The sequence below is a fragment of the Delphinapterus leucas genome, chromosome X (assembly GCF_059928025.1).
Source record: "Delphinapterus leucas isolate spDelLeu-1000000601 "Yukka" chromosome X, BTC_Dleu_Yukka2, whole genome shotgun sequence".
In the NCBI taxonomy this organism is placed as follows: domain Eukaryota; kingdom Metazoa; phylum Chordata; class Mammalia; order Artiodactyla; family Monodontidae; genus Delphinapterus; species Delphinapterus leucas.
Genome location: NC_143150.1, coordinates 90062909 through 90089409, shown reverse-complemented (window position 1 = coordinate 90089409; position 26501 = coordinate 90062909). Strand labels below are relative to the sequence as shown.

The window sequence follows — 26501 nt, the reverse complement described above, 5'->3', positions numbered from 1 at the left end:
TTAAATGAGTCAATATTTCAGAACAGTGCCTGGCACACACGTTCAGTGCTACATGAATGTTTGTTAGATAAAAATAGAATGTTGAGTGGGGAGAAAGACAAGTCTCCAAATATCACATACTTTCAAAAGTTCAAAGGCAACAGCAACTAAACAAAATGTTGTTTAGGCATTTATATATGCTATAAAATCCGTTTCTTACAAAAAGGGGATGATAAGCAGCAAGTAATTTGGGAGCTGCAGGGAGGCAGGGGTAGGGATGGGGAAGATGAGCTGGGTGCGAGCAAGTTGTTGGGGTCTCAGGAGAGGGGTGGGATCCCAGGCGCTCGCTGTGTAATTAAAGGAAAAGCTTTAGCACAGCAACCCTTTAGCGCTAGGGGCCTTGGACCTCGGGCCCAGACTAACTAGATGCTTTGGGGAGGAAGGAGGCCGCCCAGCCCATGACTGCTCCCCGCCACACTGCAAAAATGCTGCAGTGGCCTAGCTCTTGCTGCCAGCCAACCAGGGGGAGGAGGGCCCGAGCTAGTTAGAGGGAGATGGGCCCCAGACAGTAAGAAAAAAGGAGGACATGAGCTGGTCCAAAACATGGGTCTAACCAGTCAAATGGAGGAGGGCCCCAGTCTAAGGGAGGAGGAGGAGGCCAGGCCCACCGAGGGGCCCCTGGAGGACTTGTTTCCCTTGTGGTTTTTTGCACTTCCTGTTCCCCTGCTCGCTGCGAAAGTTCCTCTTCTTACCCTGCACTCAGAGCCTAGCCGGAGAGGACAAGGGCAGGAGGCACCATGAGTGGGGGCCCTTCGGGAGGCAGGCCTGGGGGCCGTGGAGGACCCGGGGTTCAGCAGAACATACCCTCCACCCTCCTCCAGGACCATGAGAACCAGCGACTCTTTGAGATGCTCGGACGGAAATGCTGGGTGAGCTTGGGATCTCCTGGCCCTCCCTGTCTCCCTTTCCTCTTCTTCCTCTCCTCCTCCTCTTCCGCCTCTTCATCTTCCCCATCCTCCCCCCTCCTCCTTTCCCCTCCTTCCTCTCTCCTCATCTTCCCCATCCTCCTCTCTTTCTCTTTCTTCCCCTCCTCCTCTTCCTCTCCATCATCTCTCCTAGAATCCACTTACCCCCATTCACCAATCCCAGGAAGATCTCGATGTTCATTCAGTTTCCCTCTGGCTGCAGCTCTTCCTTCAGAGCCATGACAGCCATGGGCAAGGAAGGACCAGGTCTGGTTCCCAGACCCTCTGGCTGCCCCTGACCAGATTCCACTGAGTCCTGCTCTCCCCTCCCAGACGCTGGCCACCGCGGTTGTTCAGCTGTACCTGGCACTGCCCCGTGGAGCCGAGCACTGGACCAAGGAACATTGTGGGGCTGTGTGCTTCGTGAAGGATAACCCCCAGAAGTCTTACTTCATTCGCCTTTACGGCCTTCAGGTGACCCCCGCCCCCCACTGGACAGACAACCCAGTTTTCAACCGACAAACTCGGAGCTGTGTCCATAGCCCTGAGCCCTCAGGCAGATCAATGAACCCCTGAGCCCCAGAACCAAAGACTTCATCCAAATGTCAACCTCTGGTTTGTCTTTCTAAGTCCGCGATGACTGACCCCAGAGTCTTCATGTCAAGATCTATAACCCCCAATATTAGTATACCTCCTAAGTCTGATCTGTTCCACAAACTCCAAAAAAATGAGTACTGTATTTTTACCTGAACCTCCAATCTGTTCGAAACTCAACATTTTGGGTCTCAGAAATCGCCCATCAAAACTCCTGAACTCCAGAATTCTGCCTAGCTCCTAAGTCATAAATCTGTTCCACAACTCCTCAACCTAAACTCTCTAAGCATAAACCCCAAATTCATCCTTCTAAACCATAAAGGTAGATCCAGTAGGACCACATCAAGATCCCAGGGCCATAAAATATTGACCAAACCCCTAAGCCATAACTCTGCTCCACAAACCTCAAATTGCACATACGTTGGCTAAACCCGCCTCCAAAAAAACCTCCCAAGTCTATATGTCTGAACCTCAAATCTCAACCCCAACTCCTAATACTGGAGCCCTACCTGCCCAAATGAAGGCCCCCATAAAAGGGGGGATTTGGGATGATTCTACGAATGGGCTCAGTTTCCTAGGACTAGAGTCCAAAATCCTCAAATTCAAGCCCCCAAGTTCCACATCTAGGGCCCTGGACCCCAAATCCAAATCTCTCACTGAAGTGTCTGATTCCCATACTGTACCCCAACCCTCCACATCTGACACCTAGACCCCCAACTCTCCGATGCAGAGCTGGAAATCTCCAAATCAGACCCCTGGGCCCCAAGTTTGTATACCATGTTCCCTGTCCAGAAAACAGAGGCCTGCCACCCAGGGCACGCCTCAGTGCCAGTGTGTTCCCCACTTCTCCAGGCTGGCCGGCTGCTCTGGGAACAGGAGCTGTACTCACAGCTGGTCTACTCCACTCCCACCCCCTTTTTCCACACCTTCGCTGGAGATGTAAGTGACCACCTAACCCCTGGGCCTCAGTTGGGGTGCAGGGAGGAGACGGGAAATGTGGGGGGGGCCTGGAAGGCCTCTGACCCCCCCACGCACGTGCAGGACTGCCAAGCGGGGCTGAACTTCGCAGATGAGGGTGAGGCCCAGGCCTTCCGGACCCTGGTGCAGGAGAAGATACAAAAACGAAATCAGAGGCAAAGTGGAGGTGAGGAGGCCTTGGGGGAGGAAAAGAGGTTGAGCAGAAGTGAGCGCAAGAGTAGGGAGCTGGAAAAGCCCCTCTCATGGTTCTGGTTCCAAGTCCACCTGTCTCTCCACAGACAGGCGCCAGCTCCCCCCTCCACCAGTGCCAGCCAATGAAGGTGAGTCCTCTAGTGCAAGGAAGAGTAAGAAGGGGCTAGCCCAGGAGCCTGTGGCAGGGTTGCGATAGCTCTCTACCCATTCCGTCTTCCCAGAGAGAAGAGGAGGGCTCCCACCCCTGCCCCCACACCCAGGTGGAGACCAAGGGGGTGAGTGCTATTCTTTCCTGTGTCTCTACATGGGCAGGTGGTGGTGGGGTGAATGGATACACAGGTGGGGAGTGGGTGGATGGATGAGTAGGTGGGTGGGTGCAGCGATAAGTGGGTGAATGTGTGGGTGGATGGATTGGTGGCGGAAAGATGGTTGAACGGGGGCATGAATTGATGGAAGGATGAAAATATAGATAGATGTATAAGTGGGTGTAGAGATGTATAGGTGAGTGGGTATGTGGATAAATGGATGAATAGGTGGATGGATGATTGAGTAAATTAATTAATGAATGAGTGATTGAATGAATTCGGCAGTGAATAAATGAATAAGTGACATAACATTTCAATCGGTGAAGAAAGTAACTATTGAATGAGTGAACAAATAATTTAACAAATTAGTCAATGAGCCAGTGAATAAATGAGTCAGTACTTAAGTGATAAGCATGAGTAAATAAATTAATTAATTAATCAGTGAATGTATGGATGGTTTGTGGCACCCACCCAGCCGCTTCTCCATAAACCCTATCTGGACCCCTCATCCACTCCCTCCATGACCATCAAACACACAGATTCCCTCAACCATCTTCCTGTCTCTTGCTCCTATGCTCTGGTTGGTAGGTAAATGGGTCAGTGGCCCAGTCACCCATTTTTCCCCACAGGCCCAGCAGCTGGCTCACTGTCCCTGGGGCTGGTGACAGTGGACATCCAGAACCCAGACATCACGAATTCACGATACCGTGGGCTCCCTGCACCTGGGCCTGGTCCAGGTGATAAGAAACGCTCAGGGAGGAAAAAGATCAGCAAGGCTGATATTGGTGCACCCAGTGGATTCAAGTGAGAGTCTCTCCCCAGTGGGCCCACGGATCCTGGGGGTGGGGGAGCAGATGAGCAGGTGGATAGGAGGATAGTTGAGTGGATGGAAGGATGGGAAAATGGATGGATGGGTGGGGGAGTAGGTAGATGAGTGGATGGGTAGGTGGGTGGGTTCAAAGCCGGGGACTAGGGAGAGGCACCAAAGGCACCAAGGTTCCCAACTTTTACAGAGGCAGTCACTCTCCGGGCCATGCAACTACGATTCATGACTCAGAGAGTGAGTGCCTCCTGAAATTTTGCTCCTCACTCACCTCAAGCTAGTCCCACCCTAGTCCCACCCTGGGTGGGCTGGTGGGTGAGTGGATCGGTGGGTAGATGGATAATTGGATGAATGAATGAATGGGTGGATTGGAGAATGAATGGATGGGTAAATGGGAAATGGGTAGGTAGATGGATGGGTGAGTGGATGAGTATGTGGTCTGATGGGTATATAGGCTGATTTGTTCACAGACAAGGTGGATGGGGATGGATAGGTGGCCAGATATGTGGATGAATGGACAGTTCAATGGGTAAATGGACAGAAGTGTGTGGTTGAATGGGTAGTCAAGTGAGTGAATGGATGGAAAGATGGGCACATGGGTAGATGGATGGGTGGATGGACAAGTGTGGGTTAGGACAGATTGGTGGACAAATGGGTAAATAGATGTGTGTGGACAGATGAGTGGGGAGACAAATGTATATAGATCAATGGTCCAACAGGTGAATGTGAATGGCTACGTGGGCAAATAGATGGGTGGATGGATGGTGGAAAGAGGGCTGGGCGGACAGATGGGTACCACAAACTATGGACCCCTTCTAGTTCCATAACTACTGCTCTCACTCCTTCATTCACTTAAGACTCATACATTAATTCTGGCCCCTCAGAGTCCCTCTGGGCAGGAGAGGGCAAGAGGGCTTCACTAGGAAGAGAGGGAAGGAAGGGCCGTGGGGCTTCACTGGGGTCTCCTCACCTCCCCCAGACATGTCAGCCACGTGGGGTGGGACCCCCAGAATGGATTTGACGTGAGTAACTCCAAAGTCCCCTGGACCCCACTCAACTCCCACCTACCTTTCCATAGTCCACTGCTCCAGACCTACTCCCCAGACCCCGCCCTTCCCACACCCCTCTTAGATCCCTCTCTGGGGTGGACCCCATGATAATCTGTGCCCCTTCCCTCTCCACCTTATTCTCACACCCCTGCCCCGGCCTTTTACCTCCTGGGCAGGTGAACAATCTGGACCCAGATCTGCGGAGCCTGTTCTCCAGGGCTGGAATCAGTGAGGCCCAGCTCACTGACGCGGAGACCTCCAAATTTATCTATGACTTCATTGAGAACCAGGGTGGGCTGGAGGCTGTGCGGAAGGAGATGAGGCGCCAGGGTGAGCCCCCTTCTTTCTGGACACCCCCTTCTTCTCCAACCCTGGTAGCTGATCTCTAAGAGATACATTGCAGGCACTCAGTCCTCATGGAAACCCCTATACCGCTCAAATTGGGAGTTGGTCGGTTAGGGTACCCATTTTACAAATGAGCAAAACTGAGGCTCTAAAGAAAACTATAATAATAGCTCTGTGTTATCTTTCCCCCTCAGAGCCGCTTCCACCGCCCCCACCGCCATCCCGAGGAGGGAACCAGCCCCCCCGGCCCCCAGCTGTGGGGAGTAACAAGGGTCGCTCTGGCCCACTACCCCCTGTACCTTCGGGAGGTGCTCCTCCCCCGCCAACTCCCCGGGGACCCCCACCCCCGGGCCGAGGGGGCCCTCCGCCACCACCCCCTCCAGCCACTGGACGCTCTGTACCACCGCCCCCTCCCCCCCCTGGAGCTGGGGGGCCGCCCCTGCCTCCGCCACCACCACCACCACCGCCACCACCCAGCTCTGGGGTCGGACCGATCGCTCCCCCACCCCCTCCTTCTCTGGGGCTTGTGGGGGGCCTGGCCCCTGGTGGGGGTCGGGGGGCGCTTTTGGATCAAATCCGGCAGGGAATTCAGCTGAACAAGGTGAGGGCCGGCGTGATGGAGGATTGGGGGACTGGGACTCTGGGGTGTGCTGCACAAGTCAGGATATTAGGGGGCCAGGGCCGAGACTGATGGGGGTCCCAGGATTTGGGGGTTGAGTGATAGGGTTGGGAGGTTGGTGGGGAGACTGGAGTGTGTGGGAGGAGAAAGGATGATGAGGGGCGGGGAGAAGCGCTTCTCTCACAGGCCCTGAGCCTTGTGTGCTGGACCCTGCTTGCTGCAGACCCCTGGGGCCCCAGAGAGCTCAGCGCTGCAACCGCCACCTCAGAGCTCCGAGGGGCTGGTGGGGGCCCTGATGCACGTGATGCAGAAAAGAAGCAGAGCCATCCACTCCTCGGGTGAGAGCCCCCCCTCCCCTGCGAGCCTGGCATTCGGAGCCCATCCTGCCAGGACCCCGACCCTGGTTCCCAGCTAGTGTCAGCCTAAAAACACCCCTAACAGCCACCATCAATAGTAACATTAGCCCATATGTTGATGAGAGCATGAACATGAATCTTTTATCAGTCTCTTTTTCTACAATGTTAACTGTCATTATGTAACAGTAATATGATTAACTCTATCTATCTTTGACAATAGTATTAACATTAATCCCATATGTTCAATAGTATTAACATTAGCCGCTATGTGATGATAATAAGGAGCCCCCATCTTTGACCATCATATTGACTCTAACTCCATGTGTCAACAGATTAACCTTAACACATTATGTGATAATATTATAACCAACCCAATCTTTTACAATAATGTTGACATTAATCCCTTAATGTGTCAACAATATTGTCATTATATGACAATTATATGAGGATAATATTAACCTCAACCTATTATGTAACAATAATATAATTAACTCCAACTTTGACAATAATACTAACATCAACCCCAGAGTCTGTTCACAAGATAAACATGAATCCATTACATGACAATATCATAACGAACCTCATCTTTTGACCATGACATCATCATTAACCCCATTCCGTGTCAACAGGGTTAACCTTAACCCATTATGAAACCATAATATTGTAATTTCCTCCACCTTTGCTAATATTTAAATCCACCCCATTAAGTGATAAGTCTGTTAAAATCAACCCTTTGTATGACAATAATATCCCAACTAACCACACATTTTTGACAATAATATTAACCTCGACTCCAACTAGAACCCAGACCCCAGCTATAGTCCCTACCTTGCCCCTAAATCTCCCTCCTCTGAGGGGGTCCCTTCTTCATCCAACACACAGGCCCCAGATCTAATTTCCAAGCATGAGATCTCAGTCCCCCAGGGTCTTGAGCCCCAACCTCCCAGGCCCTAGTAACCCCCCTCCCTAGGGCTTTTGAACCCTCCTGCCCATCCTGAGTTCCACTCTCTCTCTCCCTCTAGACGAAGGGGAGGACCAGGCTGGCGATGACGATGAGGATGATGAATGGGACGACTGAGTCACCACCACCCCCACTGTTCTGTGCTCGCTCCCTTGGCAGCCCTGCTCGCCACCCTCCACTCTCAGCTTCCAGGCCCCTAAGCCCTGTTTCTTCTCCACCCACCCCTTCAATGCTGTTATCTCTGACTGCCCCCCCAACACTCACCCTAGCAATAGTAGGGGACCTTTTTATACAAAATTTCTCAGTTCTCCTCACTCAAGGATTTTTAAACAAAAATAAAATAACTGTCATTTTGTTTCTTTAAATCTTACTTCCTTTATATTCCAAATGTGGGAATTTGGGGTCCTTTTTCCCCAAAGTCCCTTTTATTCCCATTTCATTTATTTAACCTTATAGGTATACATTCATTTATTCCCTCGGTCATTTAGCCTGTACTTCTTTGTTTCCTTCTGCCCTTCTTTCTTTCCACAGATATTTATTGCCAGGAACTACTTTAGGGGCTAGGGATAGGGCAGTGGGGAAAAAACAACAAAAATTCTTGGTCTTGTGAGGTCAACATTCTAGGGCAGAAGACACACAAGAAACAAGGAATTAAATCGAAACAAAAGATAATTATAGGACTTCCCTGGTGGTGCAGTGGTTAAGAATCCGCCGGCCAATGCAGGGGACACGGGTTCGAGCCCTGGTCCAGGAAGATCCCACATGCCGCGGAGCAACTAAACCCGTGCTCCACAACTATTGGGCCTGCACTCTAGAGCCCACGAGCCACAACTACTGAGCCCGCGTGCCACAACTACTGAAGCCTGCGCACCTAGAGCCGGTGCTCCTCAACAAGAGAAGCCACCACAATGAGAAGTCTGCGCATGGCAACGAAGAGTAGCCCCCACTCGCCCCAACAAGAGAAAGCCTGCATGCAGCAACAAAGACCCAACACAGCCAAAAAATAAAATTAATTAATTTTTTAAAAAGATAGTTATAGATCATGATAAGTGCTATGATGTGCTGAGGGGAAGTGACATTAAGATGAAATGTTCAAGGAAAGCCACTTGGAGGAGGTGACCGTTATTCTGGATCTAAAGAGAGAGGAATCAACCATGTGAATATTTGGGGAGAAGGGCATTCCAGGCAGAGGGAACAGCCAGTGCAAAGGCCCTGAGGTGGGAAAAAGCTTGGTGTGAGGCTGAGTGTGGTGAATGAGTGAGAGAGTTATTTGTTCAATCGCTTACTTATTTTTTTTTAAAAAAACGTTCAATCAACATAATATTAGATCAAGAGAGTACTCAATGGTCAGACTTCCCCATTCTCCATGCACACAACTCACACACTACGATCCTGATGGGCAGGATCTCCCTCTCAATTTTAAAATTTGGTTCTGCCCAGTTCCCAGTGCAAACCAAGTCCTGGCCAATGGCAATGGAAGAAGCAAAGACTTAATAATCAGATAGATCTGCTCTAGAACCCGGGCAAGATGTCTCACCTCTGAGCCTCAGTTTCCTCATCTATACAATGGGGGCAACAATATGTAACCTTTTCCAACTGGGATCCCACTGGGTCACCCTCGTCCTCTAGAACTTTCTCTCCAGGAAAAAAAAAAAAAAAAGCACAACTCAAAACTGTCCGTGGTGTTTAAAGCTGTTTCCAAAGGAGTAATTAGAAACTCTTGTACATCAAAGCCTAGAATAGAGGTGCCTACTCCTTCCCATTTCTGAAACCTGGTGGATTCAAGATCTCAGATTTCCTACCTTTAGAGGAAGAAGAAAGCAGGGAGGAAGATAAAGGTGAGGAGGAATTCAAAGAGGGCAGACTTCTTCCATCTGCAAGACTAGTGGAAGAATTTCTGAACCATCCAAGGGCAGCTTGAGGGTTTAGGGGAGGGCAGAGGTGTGGGGAGTGGAGCTGGCTTTGCCCCTTAAGAATTCTCCCGCAGCCGTGGAAGCTGGAGAAGGGGGAGCCTCAGGTTCCCTTTAATTCTTTCATTACTCTTCATCCCCTACTCCACTACCCACCCAACCCTGGTCGGTTCCCGTGGTGAGCACTGAGTCTAGGAAGGGCCTATCATATCACTTCTCCCCCACCTCCCCTCGCCAAACCCAGAGTTCTGTAACCCCTTGGGCGGGCTTTGTCCTGGAAAAGACCTTACATCACACAACCTCTGAAGCCCCAGGAGCACAGGCTAGAGCAAGCACAGACCTGTGGTAAAAGAGTTGACTGTGGGTGAGTTGCTTGACCTCCCTGGGACTCAGTTTCCTCAGCCCTTAAAATGAAGATAAAAATTAAAGTAGATGGTGTCTGCAAAGTTCCTGCCTCCTTGTAGGCATCTATAAGCATCAGATGCTGCTACTGCTGTTGTTACTGTTGTTATTACTGGGTGTCCCTGATCTTGAGTCACCATTGATTACAAAATGCATCGTTATTCTATGTATCGCTAAGAAAGACAAAAAAGTACTGCCAATTAAATTATGACCCATCAGCGCTTGTAAGACACAGCCTGATTCCAGAGATGTTAAAAAATTAAATGCTTCTGGAGCCCTGGCTGGTGATGTTGTTCCTTAACCTGCATTCTGGCTCCACATGTATGTTCACTTGTGAAACTCATGACATGGGTCACCCATGGTCTATGAGCTTTTCTGTATGTGTGGTACAGTCCATATGAGGTTTACATTAAAAGCAGGTCAAACTTGTGCAGCTTGGAATGGATAAAACCTTGTATTGGCCTCACACTGGGAGATGAAGTATACACAGTTAGGCACTAAATTAATCCTGAATGAACAGACCAGTGGCTGGGAGTAGGACACAGTAATAACAGGGTAGCCTCTTACTTTGAGGTCTCTTGAAAAGGTGCTAATCCGAAAGATTCATTTTCTTTTTTTTTTATAAATTTGTTTATTGTATTTATTTTATTTTTGACTGGGTTGGGTCTTCGTTGCTGTGCGCGGGCTTTCTCTAGTTGCGGCGAGCAGGGGCTACTCTTCATTGCAGTGCACAGGCTTCTCATTGCAGTGGCTTCTCTTGTTGCAGAGCACAGGCTCTAGGCACGCGGGCTTCAGTAGTTGTGGCACGTGGGCTCAGTAGTTGTGGCACGTGGGCTCAGTAGTTGTGGCACGTGGGCTCAGTAGTTGTGGCTCACGGGCTCCAGAGTGCAGGCTCAGTAGTCGTGGGGCACGGGTTTAGTTGCTCCACGGCATGTGGGATCTTCCCAGACCAGGGCTCAAACCTGTGTCCTCTGCACTGGCAGGCGGATTCTTAACCACTGCGCCACCAGGGAAGCCCCAGAAAGATTCATTTTCTAGATGAGTAGGAGATGCCCACCCAAGGTCATTCATCCGAGGTTTTACAGATGCAGAAACTGCCTAAGGTCACACACTTTAGTAAATGGTGGAGCTGGGATTGAACCCAGGTACTTGGGCTCTAGAATCCAAGCCTTTACCCACTACACTGTACTGTTTGGGGAAGACCAAGGGATGCTTCCCAATACCCATAAACCTCTACATTTTCCCCCAGATTCAGGCAGAAAGAGGTCGTGCCTTAAACCACTTTCATGGGTTGGACAAGCCTCCTGGACTCCTGGGATTGGGAGGGTCCTGCCTGCCGGGGGAGACTGGGGGCATGTGAGGACCAGCATCGGACTCTGTTCTAGAAGGAATAAGGGAGGGAAGGGGAATCTATGGTGGGACTTCACTGTTAACTGTTCCACTCACGGCAAGCAGGGACTAATGGAACCTCAGCCTGACCAGCCATTTCTCCAACCGGTGCACAGCTGGACTGGCAGGCACAGAATAACCGTTTGGTTAACTGTATAACCGTTTGGTTGACTACATAACTCATGGACTGACAGGGAGAGGGGCAATTTGAGGAAATGACAGTGCAGTTTCCTGACACTGTGAGCTACTGAAAATCGAACTGAATTACAGCCCGCCTGGGACAGGCTGGGGCTGGTGACCTGATGGTTCAAAAGATGGGCAGCCTCCTGAGGGACTTACAGGCTGGCTGACTGATGATCCACGCTGTTGCTGCCTGCCTCGGTGGCGGGATGTTGCAAATGGCTGACTTGCTAGGAATCACACCCAGCCCGAGGGGCTGTCTGGATGTTACACTGTCTGGCGATGTGTAAAGGAGATCTACCCTGAGGGAATTTCAGGCTGACTGATGGACAGATCTGTGGCCGCCTGATAGGCAACTGTATCTGGTGACTGACTGTCTATCCTGACCAAATCACAGCATGCTCGACAGACCGTGTGGCCAGTCGGATGCTGAGAATGGCTACCTGGCTGACTGATATGAGGGGCAGACTGAACGAGTCACAGACCAGCTGACCCACTGAAAGATGAGTATAGCTGCCTGACCCCATGGCTTTCCACGGATAGAATCACAGCCACCCCAAGAGGGCCCCGGGGTCAGAGGCTGCTGACTGACCGACCAATGGGGGGCATGCCTTGCCTGAGAAATGACAGATTGTTGACGACTGACAGGTTGCCTGGAGGCTTTAGCTGCTGTGACTACGTGCTCTGAGGGAATAAAGTGCCTGATCATGGTGTGAATGAGGAGGAACCTGAGGGAATTACAGAGTGACCAACTGACAGTGGAGAGCGTGACTGGCCAGGGCTACATTAGATGCTGACAATGACAGCCTGTCCTGACATAATCACAGCCAGCCCGAGGGCCCGGCTGGTTGCTGTGGCTTCCTGGGCGGTGGTGAGATGATTCTCCCCAGGGGATTCGGAGCTACTCCCAGAGCCAGGGTAGATAGAGAGCCCGGCTGCTGGACCGACTGTCGGTGCGATGAAGGGACAGTCTAAGGGAATGACAGGCTGGCTGACGAGCAGCGAGTAGCGTAGCTGTTGTCAGAGCCGTGTGTCTGCCTTGAGGGCCTCGCAGCTGGCCCGAGGGCACGAGTGGATGCTGCTATTGACAGACTGACAGCGTGAATGGGGGGCGGAGGTCTGATGAGACAGTGGTCGTGGTGATTGTCTGATTTGAGTCGGGCGACTGACTGAGCAAGCTGTATGTAGAGGTAATCCACCTGGGGAGTCACGGCCTGCTTGGGGTTAAAATGTGGTGACGGACTGACGGCGGTAATTGGGGGTCTGACAGGACGGAGAATCCCCCAGTGCAGCTGGCTGACAACGTGATTGGCTGACAGTGTGACAGACAGACCGGCTTACGGGCAGGACCTCCGGCAACCTCAGCTGCCGCTGCCGCTGCCGCCGCCGCCGCCTCCGCCTCCGCCTCCCAGACGCACTCTGGGAAAGCGCCGGCGAGCACCCGCCTTCTGGACCGAGCCGGGAGGCGGGGAGGGATCCGGTCACGGCTCGCCGGTTGGTCCGCGCGGGCGCTGCTCGCGGCGCGGCGCGGCCAATAGGCTGCGCGTTCTCGGCCACGCCCGCGCGAGCTCTCCTCTCGCGAGGCCGGTTAGGCCCGAATGTAGTTAGCCGTGGGGAAAGATGGCGGAAAATTTAAAAGGTGAAGCAGTGGCGGCAGCGACGCGGGCCCGCTGGCCGGGCCGGGTGGGCTGGAGGGGTGGCGTCGCTGGCTCGGGGCCCCGGCGTCCGAGGCCACGGGGTCGGGAGCCGGAAGCTCGGCGCCGAAAGGCTGGAGCTCGGGGCGCGCGGGCCTGGCGCGCGGGGCTGGGCGGGGCTGAGGGGAGGGGGCGCGTGCCTCGGAACGCGGCGGGCAAGGGGCTAAGTGGGGACACGGGAGGGGCGCGCGCGCCGCAGGTCGCGACCGGACGGCGCGCGCACGCACGGGGGTTTGTCTGGGAGGCCGCGCCCGCGCGCGGGAAAATTGGTCGCCGGTGACCGTTACCCTCTTGGTGTCCACGCGAGACGCCGGAAGGGGAGGGGAGGGAAGGGGACGGACCTCCTTTTCAGAGTTAGGGGACGGGGGACTCTTCTGGGGGAGGGTATCTCCTCGCAGCGTGGTGGGGGAGGGGTTTGCGGCAGAGAGGGCTCGCCCAGGAAGAGGGGAAGGGGGCTTCCCTAATGGGAGAGCTGGACTCCCCCATGCGCGGGGAAGGAGGGGTGACTCAGTGTGTTGGGGAAGGTGGGCCCCTCTGGGTGAGGGAAGCTGCGGGGAGGATGGGTTCCACAGGTGTGAGGGGGAGCTCTGAGGGTAGGAGAGTCCATCTGTGGTCAGTGCGGAGACAGCAGCTGATGTGAGTTGGGACCACGTTAGCGGGGCTTCAAAAGCAAGTTAAGGGTTTGAAAGGGAGAGGCATCACAGGGAAAGGAAGGCGTGGGTACAGGCCGAGTCTCCACTAGGCCTGCCTAAGTGGAGGGGGGGGGAAATGCACACGTAATAATTTTGCAAAGCTCTTGTACATTTGTAGGTTGACATCTAGAGTATTTCATCATGAGTTTAAACGTTTGGTTTTTGTAATGGAAGGTAGAAAATATTAAACATTTTTAAAAGATGAAATAGGATAAGGACTGACTGATTATATTTGGAATAAGCGTTTTGTGAAATGATTTGATAAAATGGCTTCTAAAGCACAGTAATTAAGAACATGCCTTGAACCGAAAGAAGCCTTTTTAAGTAAAAAAATCTGTGTGTCCTGAAAACTTTTGGTAGCCCCCCAAAACATTCCAGGTATATTTAAAATAATTGCTGTCACTAACCTATATTGTTCTGTCTGTTCTTGAATTCAGAGCACACCCCTTTGGGCCAGCTTTACCCTTCACAGAAATGTGGATGAGACAGAGAAAATCAAAATGCAGTGTGAAAAAATATACCTTGTGGGTTTAAGGCACCTGCACTAACCATTTGGGGAAGCTTCCTGTAATCTAATACCACTCCACAATCTCTTATTCATAATTCTGAAATCCAAAAAGCCCTGAAAACTTAAATTTGGTATCATTCAGTGGTAAAACTAGGCTAGATGGAGGGACTGTTCAGTGCCACTATCTTGCAGCTTTATTTCTCCTATGTTTGTGACAATTCAGACTTTTGCTACAGAACTATTAATGTATTTGATTATGTCTTGATGTCCTGACCACACTAGGGGTGTGTTAGGGAATGTATGGGATATACCTAGAACTGCACTTGTAAAATCTAAAAAAGAAATTTGGATTCCAAAACATCTGGCCCCAGGAGCTTCAGATAAAGGATTATGGACCAGTCTTTCTAGTTACGCCTTTGTTTGGTGCCCTGGAGGTTTTAATCCCATCCCTACCCACACACCTTGGAGAAATGCACCCTACTGAGATGGAGGGGGTTGTTCTCTTTCTTTTGCAAAGTGGGGAGAAGGATGATTAGGTCTTGAACTCCAGGCAGGTTTGCAGGCAGTTTAAGGAATGGTACAGAGGGAGCTGGAAGCTCTCGGAATAGATTCCTTTAGGACAATCCATGCAGCAGATCCCACTTGGAAGTCTGCTGCTCCAGGGAAAGCCTTGGACAGTGAGCATTGGGGTAGATGGGAGTGGCACATTCTTGTTGTAGAAGGATCTTAGCATTGGGAAGGCCTGTGGATTAAATTTCACTGACTCTGAGGTAGTCCTTTGGAAGTCCCAGGGAAGATTTGGGGTCCTCTTTGACCCCTGGCCTTGCCAGGATGCCCAGCAATAGTTCCTTCATGGCCCCCTTTGTTCTAGGCTGCAGTGTGTGTTGCAAGTCTTCTTGGAATCAGCTACAGGACCTGTGCCGCCTGGCCAAACTCTCCTGCCCTGCCCTTGGCATCTCCAAGAGGAATCTCTATGACTTTGAAGTCGAGTACCTGTGCGATTACAAAAAGATCCGCGTGAGTCTGGGGTGACCATGGCCGGGGCAGGGGTGACTCAAGGAAGCTGGCTTCCTGCCCCCTTACCCCCAATTACCCACATCTGTTTCCAAAAGTAATTTTCTCCTCTGATCTTAAAAAAATAGGATTAGTAGGCCCTCTTATCATCTCCATTTTACAGGTGGGAAAACTAAGTGGCTTTCCGAGAGGGGCAGGAGCCAGAATGAATCCCCAGATAAATCTCTCCTCCCACCTCCCTAGGAATACAAACCAATTGCAAAGATTGAGATGTTGAGCCCAGTAGTGGAGATAATGACAGCTAATGGTTTTGAGCACTTTGCCTGCCAGGCACATCCTTTCAGAAACTCATTTAATCCTGCCAGCAACATTGCAAAATGGGAACTGTTATTGTTGCCAGAGGAGGTAATGGCAGGATGGTTGAGAGAGCAGCCTGGAGCCAGCATGCTTGGGTTCAGATCCTGGCTCTGTAACCCTGGGATACTTACCCAAATTCTCTGTACTTAATTTTCCTCATCTATAAAATGGGTATAATTAGTAGTATCTACCTCATATAGAGTTGTGAGGGTTAGATTAGTTAATACATGTAAGTTGCTTAGAACAGTACCTGCTACATAACGAATGCTAGAAAAATGTCAGCTTTTTTTTTCTTATTTACAGATGAAGAAACAGGCCCAGCAAGGTTAAATAACTGCCTAAGTTTACACTGCTAGGGAGCGGCAGTTTCAGGATTTGTCTAGTTGTAGAATCTGTGTAGTTAAACTCTATCCTATAGCTGCCGCTCAGCAAGAAAAGATCCCTCTGGCTGCTGTGTGGAGAACAGACTGTAGGGGCAAGGGTGGAAGCAGGGGGACAGGTGAGGAGGCTGCTGCTGCACTCCAGGCGAGCGATGACGGTGGTGACGGTGACAGAGGTGTGAAGTGTAGGATTCTGGATGTAGCTTGAAGGCAGGGCTGACAGGATTTCCTGAGAGTGGATGTGGCGAGTGTGAGAAAAAGGAGTCAAGGATGACTTGGAGAGCTGGGCTGAACAGCTAGCAGGAGGGAATATGTTTGGGAGATTAAATTAAAAGTTGGGATTTAGACAGATAGTAAGCGGGAGCGAGGGATTTGAACCCAGTGAACCTCACTCTAGAGCCCATGCTTTTTAACCACTGCACAGAGTCATTCCAGGAAACGGGGGGAACAGTTTGGGTGTTGTCCACAGGCGTTGGGATGGAAGTCCCATGAGGGCTGGCCCAAGGGTCTCGTCTGTCACTTACAGTGACCTCATCCCTCCCCACCCCACCCCCCAGGAACAGGAGTATTACCTGGTAAAATGGCGTGGGTACCCAGACTCAGAGAGCACCTGGGAGCCACGGCAGAATCTCAAGTGTGTGCGCATTCTCAAGCAGTTTCACAAGGACTTGGAAAGGGAGCTGCTCCGGCGGCACCACCGGTCAAAGCCACCCCGGCACCTGGACCCAAGCCTGGCCAACTACCTGGTGCAGAAGGCCAAGCAGAGGCGGGCGCTCCGGCGCTGGGAGCAGGAGCTCAACGCCAAGCGCAGCCACCTGGGACGCATCACCGTGGAGAACGAGGTGGACCTGGATGGCCCCCCACGGGCCTTCGTGTACATCAACGAGTACCGTGTTGGTGAGGGCATCACCCTCAACCAGGTGGCTGTGGGCTGCGAGTGCCAAGACTGTTTGTGGGCACCTGCTGGAGGCTGTTGCCCTGGGGCATCGCTGCACAAGTTTGCCTACAATGACCAGGGCCAGGTGCGCCTGCGAGCCGGGCTGCCCATCTACGAGTGCAACTCCCGCTGCCGCTGTGGCTATGACTGCCCCAACCGCGTGGTACAGAAGGGCATCCGCTATGACCTCTGCATCTTCCGCACGGATGATGGACGTGGCTGGGGTGTCCGCACGCTGGAGAAGATCCGCAAGAACAGCTTCGTCATGGAGTACGTGGGAGAGGTAGGGAGACGGGGCTGTGCGCAGCTCTCCCCACGTGTGTTCCCACCGTGCGCGCCCAGCTCTCCCCACTGTGTGCCTGCAGCTTCCCTGCTTTCCCTGTGGGAAAGGTGTTGAAGGGGTTAACCTGAGTGTGAGAGGGACATCCTGGCAGGGGCGAGTATTCCAAATTGGTAAAGGCACGTTGAAATACCTCCAGACTGGGTTGACTTCATAAGGGTACCTAGCAAAGAGGAAAGCGGGAACTGAAATCCAGGCAGCGTTCCTTTTAACAGGCCGTGTGGTCTGCACAGGATTGCGTCACCTGAAAAGGCACTTCCTCTTCTCATTTCACGAGGGTCCAGCTTATCACCAAGCTGTGTCTACCCAGAAGGAGCACCTTTTACTTATCTGCACAAAAGGAACACAGTCTGGAGTAGGACATAGACATGCCTTGGGGAGGTTGGCTACCTCCTCTTTTAGCCGCGCAGGACACTGGGGAAAGGCGGGCTGTGTCCAGCAGGCTAGCCGCTGGACCAGACGAGCCCCACATCTTAATGGCTTTGCATGCTATAAGTCCGTTTGCTCTACCAGTGTGGGCATTTGGGTCGTATCCTTCCACACGATGGCGTGGCCACCTAGGTTCTTTCCCTCTTGTGCCTGTGCCATGCCTTAGAGTCGCCTCTGATCCTCAGCATTGCCTGGCAAGTAGGCTGGGGTTTGCAGAAGGGGAGATTTCTAAGAGGCCAGGCCTGGACGTGGTGCATATCATGTCTGCCCGCACCTACTGGCTGGAACTGAGTCACTGGCCTTACCTCAGTGCAAAGCAGCTGTGAAGTGTGATTCAGCCATATGCCCAAGTGGAAAACGAAAAGGGATTTGGGTGAATAACTAGCAAGTATCTGCAACAGCAAGTGTCATCTTCTAAGATGGGACGTGGTGGGCATTTGGAGTGGGGCAGTTCTTTGTTACGTAGGACCGTCTCATGCATTGGGGAACATTTAACATCCCTGGACCTTGACCATTTAAATCCATGAGTGTGCCTTGTCACGATGACAACCCCAAACACCTCCGTATTTCTGTGGGTCTCTTAGGGGTATGACATGGCTGGGAAGTGACAGAATTGGCCTAAGGGATGCACACCTGAGGATGTCTACACTGTAGTGATAACACTGATGAAGAGGAGAGGCTCCTGCTCTGAGGAACTGTAAAGTAGAGAGGGTCATAGCCCCCGGGGCTGGGAGCGGGGCAGAGACCGTCTAGAAGCAGAGCAGTCCACACTGCAGAGGACCCTGACAGTCTGGACAAGGAGATGTCCACACCCCAGATAATCCCAGTGGTCGGGTGGAGGAAATGTCCACATGTTGAAGGACCTGACAGTCTAGAGGAAGGAGGAGGTGACCACAGCCCAGAGGGTTCCTGACAGTCTAGAGAAGGGGGCGGGTCCTGACAATCTGTAGGAAGAGGTGTCCATGTCCCAGAACGACCTGAGGAAGAGAGCAGGCTCTCCAGAGGACCCTGGCGGTCTGACTTAGGAAGTGTCCACACCCACACTGCCCTGACACTCAGGAAAGTGAAGTGTCCTCACTCCAGAGGGATAGTGACAGTCTGAAGGAGCTCAGGTCTACACCTAAGAGACTCTGACAGCCTGGAGGAAGTGTCCACACCCTCAGCGCCCTGACACTCTGGTGGAGATGTCCAGACCTTAGAGGGACAGTGACAGTGTGGAAGAGATGTCACACCCCAGAGCTATGTTAGCAGTGCAGGGGATGAGGTGTCCATACCCACAGGAGTCAACAGTCGTAGAGGAAGTCCAGAGCAGTGGGTATCCCTAGCTTCACTGCACTGACAGTCTTTGGAGGAGCTGTCAACAGCACAGGAGAATCCTGACAGGCAAGGAGGAGGAAGAGTCTTCATCTCACTGGCACCCCAAGGTCCCCTGGGCCCAATACTTTTCCCACCATTCTTCCTTAGTGTCCTTACTCCTCCACGCTGTAAACATGGCGGTTTCTGGGGACCCTGCAGTGCTGTCCTACCGGGTGTTATCAAGGGCATATCCCCGACCCGTTCACCACACTGTCCTCCTCCAATCTGGACCTCCGTTCACTCTCCACCTCTGCACTGACAGCCCCTCCACGTGAGCTGCCCTTCCACGTTCTGTCAGAACATCTCCACCCTCACCCAGCAGAGAACATAGCCTGTTTTATCAATTCTGAAACACGCACTTTCTTCATATTTTAACAACTCTGAAATGAAAGTGAGTCTCGCTTTAGTTTAATTAAATGATGGCATATCATCATTTAATTAGCAGCAGTTTTTCCTTTCTTGGGAAAGGGCGCACAAAATCAGGGAGCCTGTTAGATTTTGACAAGCTACGGTACTCATAACCACTCCTAACACAAAAACAAACAGAAATCCCTCTCACATCTCTGATCTTGTTGGATTTTGACAACACCCCTATCAGGTTGGGATGATTGTCACTGTCATCTCCATTCGACAGATGAGAAAACTGAGGCCCAGAGAGGTATAGTAAAGTGCTCAGTCACCAAGCTAGTAAAGTGGGTAAAAAAGGCCCAAATGTCTAAAACTGGTGTGCTGCCAAAGCTGGTGGAGTGTTGTTTTTTGGATTTGGGAGGGGGGTTTGGCTGAGGAAACGGGCAGGGAGAGAACATTCAGGATCCCATATCCGGGACAGGGCAGAGCAGCAACTGGACTCTGAGTCTTCTGGTTCCCATTCCCATCAAAACCCTTTCCCGGCTGCCAGCTTCTAGCCCATCTGTCTTCCCCAGTCACTCCAGAGAATTGCTGGGGAGCAGGGAAATGGACTGATTTGTTCTCAAGTTTTCAGGGTGGACCACCCCTTACAGAGTGGGAATGAAAAGAAGACAGAGAGAAGGAACCGTTTGTGCCCTGCAGGGTTTGCAGTGTGACTCACTCCTGGGGAGACTGGGGGAGCAGGTAGGGGCAGAACAGGCAGGAAGATGGAGACTGGGGAGGAGGTGGGCATTCCCTCTGGTTGGGGAGGGGCCCAAAGGGAAAAGCTGGCCCAGACACCACCCAGTATGCTCATGAGCCCAGGAGAGGCTGTCCTTTGATCCCAGGCTTCTGAAGGCAGCGGTGGGTGGGGATTGGGAGCTTCAGGAAGGCTGCACAGAGAAGTGACATCTTTGGGAGCTGATGTCACAAGGAAGAGTATGTGTTCTCTGGGAGGTGGAGGGAAACTGACCTTGATGTACTCTTCCTCAAAATGCTTCTGTGGCTCCTGTTTTGTCCCTCAGGAGAGTCCCCACTTTTCAATCTGGTCAAAGCCCTTGTGTGATCTGCAGTTTGCTTTGATGGTGTATCTTTTTTCCACTGCCCCTTAAAATCTAAGCACTGTGGGTGTCTGAGTCCATCTGTGTTACCAGACTGTGACCCACGAGGGCCAGACTGGACCTGGTCCCTGTGACTTCCCCACCAAATTGACCCCTGAGGGCCAGGACCAAGCCTGGTTCCTGTGTCTCCCCCACCCAACTGTAACCCCTGAGTACTGGGACCAGGCACAGGGTAGGCCTCATGAAAATCCACTGAATGAATGAGTGAACAAACAAAAATTGAGGGTATGGGGGAACCAGGTTCCTCAAGGAATGGAGCTGGAGTATGGGGCAGTGAGCAGTGCGGCCTGAGGGATAGGCCTTGGTCTTCTAAGGGGGTTGTTGATTGGCATTCAGCACGGAGCAGAGGCTGGAGGTGATGGTGGAGGAGGCAGGGAGGAGGCTAGAGAAAACGGAGGCTGGTCAAGACCAGAAGTAGGAAGAGCAAGGTCACTGGCTGGCTTGAGGATGAGCAAGGAAGGAGGCCCGGGTGGGTCTTGGGCTTATGCCCAGTGTGGCAGGAGGGTGGTGGTGGGCAGTGGGTCTCTGATGAAGGGAGAAGGAAGGAATAAGGGGTGTGGCGAGAAGAGAGTGCCTGAGTTGCCTATAGGACCACTGCTGGACAGAGGTCAGGTCTCCGAGCTAGAAAGCAGGATACAAATAACGGGCATCTGCTGTGTGTCTGCTGTGTACTGTACTGGCACTTGTGTCTGAGGGCCGGGCAGAAACCTGGGAGTGGAGAACGAGGCCGGCCCTGGTCTAGGGGCACCCAGGCTGAGGAGGGGGCAATCTTGGCTACCGTGGGACCTCACCCAGAGGCATGGGCCCAGAAGAGGGGACATGAGGGATGGAGAGGAGGCATGGGGTGTGGCAGGGGCTGGGGTGAGGAATCCGTCACCAGCATTTGGGAGGCATGGACAGGCTGGGCTAGGATAATGGTCCAGTTACTAGGACAGATGGGGACCCATCTGGGGAGGAGGAAATGCCTACTGCTGTCTTAAATACCAGTTGTTGGCAGTGTGCGGTGTCAGGGCTGAGCGAGGTGCTCTACTCTGTGCTCTGGTCCCCTTTCTTTCCTCTTCCATCTCTTGAGTTTTTGGCCTTGGTCTCTTTTTTGTGATCTCAGACTCCTTGGGGTCTTGGGCCTTTTTACTGGACCTGGATCTTTTGCATTAAGATTCTGTCTGTTTCTAACTCTCTGCCTCTAGCTCTCTCTTCTGAGTCCCTTTCTCATTCACTCAGTCTCCCTTTTCCCAGGCCTCTCTCTTCAGCTTACTCTCCATGTTCCTTTTGCTGTCTGCACCGCCCTGCACTGGCTCGGTTCTCTAGAGCTGGATCCTGCAGCGCCTCAGGCTCTCTCGCCCTGGATCAGTCAGCGTCTCTCACCCCCACTCTCCCCACCCCTCTCTGTTGAGTACTGGGTCTTTTTCTTTCTCACCCTTGATCTGGGTCCCCTCACTATGTCCTACTATGGGTCTCTCACTATGGGGACCTCTGTCTGTCACTCCTGGACCTTGTGGCCGCCCTCCGCCTACCGTTGAGACTCCCAGTGCCCTCCAGAGGCCTGAGAAGGGCTGACACACCCTGTGCGTCACTGCCTCGCATGTGTACACACCGCCCAGCCCCGCTGAGCCAGCCGCAGGGTGCGGGTGCCTCCTTGCTCCCTTGTTCTCCTCCAGGGGGGGCCATGCTAGGGGGTCGGGAGCTGTGCTGGCTTTCCTGAACCTTCTTGGCCAACCTCCCCTCCCCTGTGGCCTTCTCCTCAGATCATTACCTCAGAGGAGGCAGAGCGGCGGGGCCAGATCTACGACCGCCAGGGCGCCACCTACCTCTTCGACCTGGACTACGTGGAGGATGTGTACACCGTGGACGCCGCCTATTACGGCAACATCTCCCATTTTGTCAACCACAGTGTGGGTACCCCGAAGGCGGGCGGGGGGTCGGGAGGAGCAGGCTGGGCCCCTCCTCACCCTCCCACTGTTCTTTTTTGCCCAGTGTGACCCCAACCTCCAGGTGTACAACGTCTTCATAGACAACCTTGATGAGCGGCTGCCCCGCATTGCTTTCTTTGCCACAAGAACCATCCGGGCAGGCGAGGAGCTTACCTTCGATTACAACATGCAAGGTGGGGGTGGCAGGGGACCGCGGGCAGGGACACACGATGACGTGGGGCACAAGGACCCTTCCCCAAGGAACTTTAAGATGCTCTTACTCCCAGTCTCATATCTGGACTCCTGGACCCCTGCCTACCCTTTGGGGGGTCCCTTCATTCCCAGCCACTGGACCCCAATTCTGATACACTCATGCCACCTTCTCCCAGGGCTCCCGGGGGAGGATGTTTGGCTCAACAGTTATGACACTCCTCCTGACTCCAATCTTGTCTGAATTTCCCCAGTCCCCCAACCCTCTCCTCTCCTAACCCCCTTTGGCCTTCCTCATTCTAAGCCTCTGGACACCCTTGTGGCCTCCAACCAGTCCCCTTCTTGACCAACTAGCCACCTCTGAGACACTCGAGGGGGGATCTTTGGCAGGAGAGTTCAGATGCCCCTCTGGATGCCCAGGTGACCCTCCATTCCTAACCCCTGCCTGACACAACCCTCTTGGTTGCCCCTGACAGCTCCCTGACACCCCTCCTCCAAGAACCCCCAATCCCTGGCCATCTTCCTAATACCTGAACACCCATCTAGTGCTAAGCCCTGGCCCTTGCCTGAAACCACCAACCCCATGACCCCTTCCTGACCCAGACCTCAGACCTGCTCCCAGCCCCTAAGATCCCTGGGTCCCGTGGTAAAAAGGGCAGTGGGACTACTTCATCTAGGCCTTCTATCTAACAAGTACCCCCCCACCCCCGGCTATGACTCCACAGTGGACCCCGTGGACATGGAGAGCACCCGCATGGACTCCAACTTTGGCCTGGCCGGGCTCCCCGGCTCCCCCAAGAAGCGGGTCCGTATTGAATGCAAGTGTGGGACTGAATCCTGCCGCAAATACCTCTTCTAGCCCTTTGAAGTCTGAGGCCAGACTGACCATGGGGGCCTAAATATGCGTACCCCACCCACCCACTGCTGCCCTCCTGTTGAGGAACGACTGCCAGGGCCTCCTGCCTGCCTCTGCCTGCCCCCACCTGCCCCATGCTCGGTGCTGCGGGGCCATGGAGAGGACAGACTACAGGAGTTCCCTCTCCCTGTCCCAGCCCCATCCGTGGGTTGCACTTACCCCTGCCCACCTTCGGAAGTGATTTTTCAGCACCAGGACTTTCTGCAGTTGGGATTTCATCGCCTAGCAAGGAGGTCCAAGGGCTGAGCCCCAGCCCAGACCCAGAATAGAAAGACGTTTGTTTTTGCACCTGCTTCTGCCTGGAGCTTGAGGGGTCTGTTGCAGGCCCTCTCCCCACTGCCCCAAGGGTGTGGGGAAGCGGCCCCAGGACAGGCTGATACCAGAGCCCAGGGTTCCCAGCCCACTCGTCTCCCCTACCACAGAAACGTTGTGCTAGTGAAAGAAAGGGGGTCTCCAAGGCTGGGGTCTGAGGCTGGTTCCTGCTTATGCTTGCATGCTCCTAGTGTCGGCCTAAGAGCCGTAGGGTCTCTTTTTCAGGGCTGTGCGTCTGAGAAGTGGACACCCACATGCCACTGGAAGGACAGTGGATGCCCATGGCCTGTTGGCCAGTGAAAGGCAGTCCAGACTTTCCCAGCCCTTAAGGTGGGCTGGGACTGAGCTTTGCCTTTGGGAGTACATAGAAGGTGCCCAGGGCTCTCAGGAGCTCAAAGGGTGCTGGGAGCTCTAAACCCGGGGTGCGACGACTGCTGGGAGTACCCAGAGCTGGAACTGAGACCTGGCTAGGCTGTAGATAGCACTTAGGACAAAATGTGCATTGATGGGGTGCTGATGAGGTGCCAGGCACTGGGCAGAGCACCTGGTCCATGTGGATTGTCTCAGGGAAGCCTTGGAAACAATGGAGGTGGATCCCAGGAACGGGCCCATGTGGCAGAAGGCAAAGCGCAGGCCAAGAATGGGGGTGGGGATGGTTTATCCACGAGGGTGTGGTGAGGCGAGGGGAGCCTCTGCTGCCTCCCAGCCCTGGCCCTTTGTGCTCACCTTGGGTCCACTGGTCTCAAAAGTTACCTGCCCACAAATGTACAAAAGGTGAAGGCTCTGATGGCTGCCTCGCCCCTTGCTTCCCCTGTGAGGTCTTCTCTAGGAAGCCTTCCCTGACTACCTGTGTGTAGTGTCCCTACGTGACATTGTGTGCCCTGCCACCAGATCTGTGTGTCCGTTTGTATGTCCGTCTGTGTGTCCGTGCTCCCCACCCCAGACTGACCTTCAGGCATGGACTGAATCTGATTCTTCTCTTGTATATCCCTCAGCCCTACCCAGCCTGGGATGGGCATCAATAAAACAAATTATTGACTGAACAAACCAAGGTGTGGGGATTGAAGACCTTGTGTAGGTGGGGGTTGGGGAGATGAGAGGCTGGGAGCTGGGGGCGCCCAGGAACGCGGTCCTCCAACCTCAGCCATTTGACTAACACTCCCCACAGTGCACCACTTGCACCGTCGTCTACATAACATCCTGACCTAAAATAAGCTTGCTTTATACTTAAATTTTATAATGCACTGAAAAAGCAAACTAAATCCATTGCTGTTTAAATGGACAAACCATTATCACTGGCCATAAAAAAAACCCAGAGAAATACAGTGGAGATAGATACAGAAATATGACACAATTCTAGCTGGATCCTCCCTGCTCTTCAAAGTTTTGAGCCCAAAGCCTGCCTACTGCATTCAAAGAGAAAAGTTTGTGTGTGCTGGGGGAAGGTTTTTCTGCAAATATTTATTGAGCACCTATACGTGCCAGGGTATAGAGCAGATAACAACGAGATGGCGTTTCAAGTATATGTACTTGTTTTTATCACCCCTCAACCTGAACGTGAGCCAGTGCCCTTTGGTTTTGCTCAGAGACTGCACATGCTGTGGCACATACCCAAATATTTCAAAGACCTCACACACAGGTGACAGAATCCTCAACAGCTCAGAGACCTCAGGGCACCTAGGGCATGAGCCTCCAAACAGCTCATAGACCTTATACATTGGATATTGACCCCAAACCTCAGGGACCTCACACCCTGGGACATACATCTCCCTACAGCTCAGCAATCTCATACCTAGACACAAACCCCACATCACTGAGGCTGCACTGAAGCCAGGGGACACAGACCTCCAAAGAACTCCGAGACCTCAGATGCTGCCTCATACACTGCATTGGATTCATGGGCTAGAGATGCACAAACATCTCAAATACCTCACAATCTGGAATACTGCTCCCCAAGCTATTTGGAGCCTTCACACCCTGATCATCGAGTCCCAAACTGCCCAGAGGCCTCACAGCCTCAGATAACCCCCCCAAAACAGCTGAGATGTGACACCCCAGACATGGACCACCCAAACACCCGAGAGACTTCATACTCTGAACACAGATCCCTAAGTTATTCCAAAACCTCATACCTTAGACATGGACCCCCCAAGTTGCTGAGACACCCTGGAACACAGAGCACTAAACACCCCAGAGCCCTTGCTCCCTAGAACACAGTGCCGCAAACAACTCAGACTCAAGTCTTGAACACAGACCCCAAAGAGCTTAGAGATCTCAGAGCCCAGAAACAGATGCAGTTCAGAGAATTCCGACTCTGGGAAACAGATCTATACATGGTTCAGAGACCTCACACCTTCTGACACAGACCCCTAAACAGTTGAGTCAGGGCATCCTAGGAAAGACTACCAAGCATTTCAGAGACCTCACGCTTTGCAACCCACATACATACCCAAAGAGTTCAGAGACCTGAAATTCTGACTACAGGCCCCCACAAAGCTCAGAGACTTCACAGCTGGTGATAAAGACCCACCAACTTCTTAAAGAACTTACAAACTTGGGTAAAGCTGGAGAAATGGTTCAGAGACCTCAAACCCTCTTCTCAGACCACCAGACAGCTGAGAGACCTCACAACACGAACATGATGCTAGACAGCACCAAAATCACATCCGCTGGGACACGGGACCTAACCCAGCTCAGCAACGTCACACTCTCGACAGATTCCTGTTCAGAGATGTCACGTACCGAACACAGATTTCCCCCAAATAGAGCCTTCAAACACTCAGACCCCCAAACAGCTCAAAGGCCTCATATTCTAGTTCACAGAAGAGCTCAGAGATCCGAAGATCTGGACATGGATCCTTTACACAGCTTCTAGACTTCAGGTCCTGTGA

The 26501-nt window shown here is 52.6% G+C and overlaps 2 protein-coding genes across 4 annotated transcripts; both read left to right on the top strand.

The window, feature by feature from the left end:
* Positions 1 to 746: 746 nt before the first annotated feature.
* On the top strand, positions 747 to 7531 carry WAS (WASP actin nucleation promoting factor). The gene is made up of 12 exons (XM_022563776.1): positions 747 to 908; positions 1278 to 1418; positions 2391 to 2477; positions 2580 to 2682; positions 2795 to 2836; positions 2930 to 2983; positions 3643 to 3817; positions 4816 to 4858; positions 5062 to 5215; positions 5425 to 5831; positions 6073 to 6187; positions 7228 to 7531. The coding sequence occupies exons 1-12, from the start codon at positions 777 to 779 to the stop codon at positions 7281 to 7283; spliced, it is 1509 nt and encodes a 502-aa protein (XP_022419484.1). The 5' UTR covers positions 747 to 776; the 3' UTR covers positions 7284 to 7531.
* Positions 7532 to 11193: 3662 nt separating this feature from the next.
* Positions 11194 to 24657, top strand: SUV39H1 (SUV39H1 histone lysine methyltransferase). 3 transcript variants are annotated; one of them, XM_022563826.3, is made up of 6 exons: positions 11194 to 12686; positions 14813 to 14958; positions 16250 to 16912; positions 22008 to 22154; positions 22237 to 22366; positions 23108 to 24657. In XM_022563826.3, exons 1-6 carry the CDS (start codon positions 12668 to 12670, stop codon positions 23239 to 23241), a joined length of 1239 nt encoding a protein of 412 aa, XP_022419534.1. In that variant the 5' UTR covers positions 11194 to 12667; the 3' UTR covers positions 23242 to 24657. The 3 variants fall into 3 exon arrangements, with proteins under 3 accessions (XP_022419534.1, XP_089760711.1, XP_022419533.1); XM_089904585.1 differs by lacking the exons at positions 11194 to 12686; positions 23108 to 24657 and adding an exon at positions 22687 to 23101 and having other exon boundaries at positions 13156 to 14958; XM_022563825.3 differs by lacking the exon at positions 11194 to 12686 and having other exon boundaries at positions 13168 to 14958.
* Positions 24658 to 26501: the final 1844 nt, after the last annotated feature.

Coding starts and splice junctions, on each gene's coding strand:
- SUV39H1 (XM_022563825.3), top strand. CDS start 14,773: ATGCCCAGCAATAGTTCCTTCATGGCCCCCTTTGTTCTAGGCTGCAGT. Junction 22,155..22,236: donor CCCATTTTGTCAACCACAGT/GTGGGTACCCCG, acceptor TTTTTTGCCCAG/TGTGACCCCAACCTCCAGGT. Junction 22,367..23,107: donor CTTCGATTACAACATGCAAG/GTGGGGGTGGCA, acceptor ATGACTCCACAG/TGGACCCCGTGGACATGGAG.
- WAS (XM_022563776.1), top strand. CDS start 777: ATGAGTGGGGGCCCTTCGGGAGGCAGGCCTGGGGGCCGTGGAGGACCC. Junction 2,837..2,929: donor ACCAGTGCCAGCCAATGAAG/GTGAGTCCTCTA, acceptor CCGTCTTCCCAG/AGAGAAGAGGAGGGCTCCCA. Junction 2,984..3,642: donor CCCAGGTGGAGACCAAGGGG/GTGAGTGCTATT, acceptor TTTTCCCCACAG/GCCCAGCAGCTGGCTCACTG.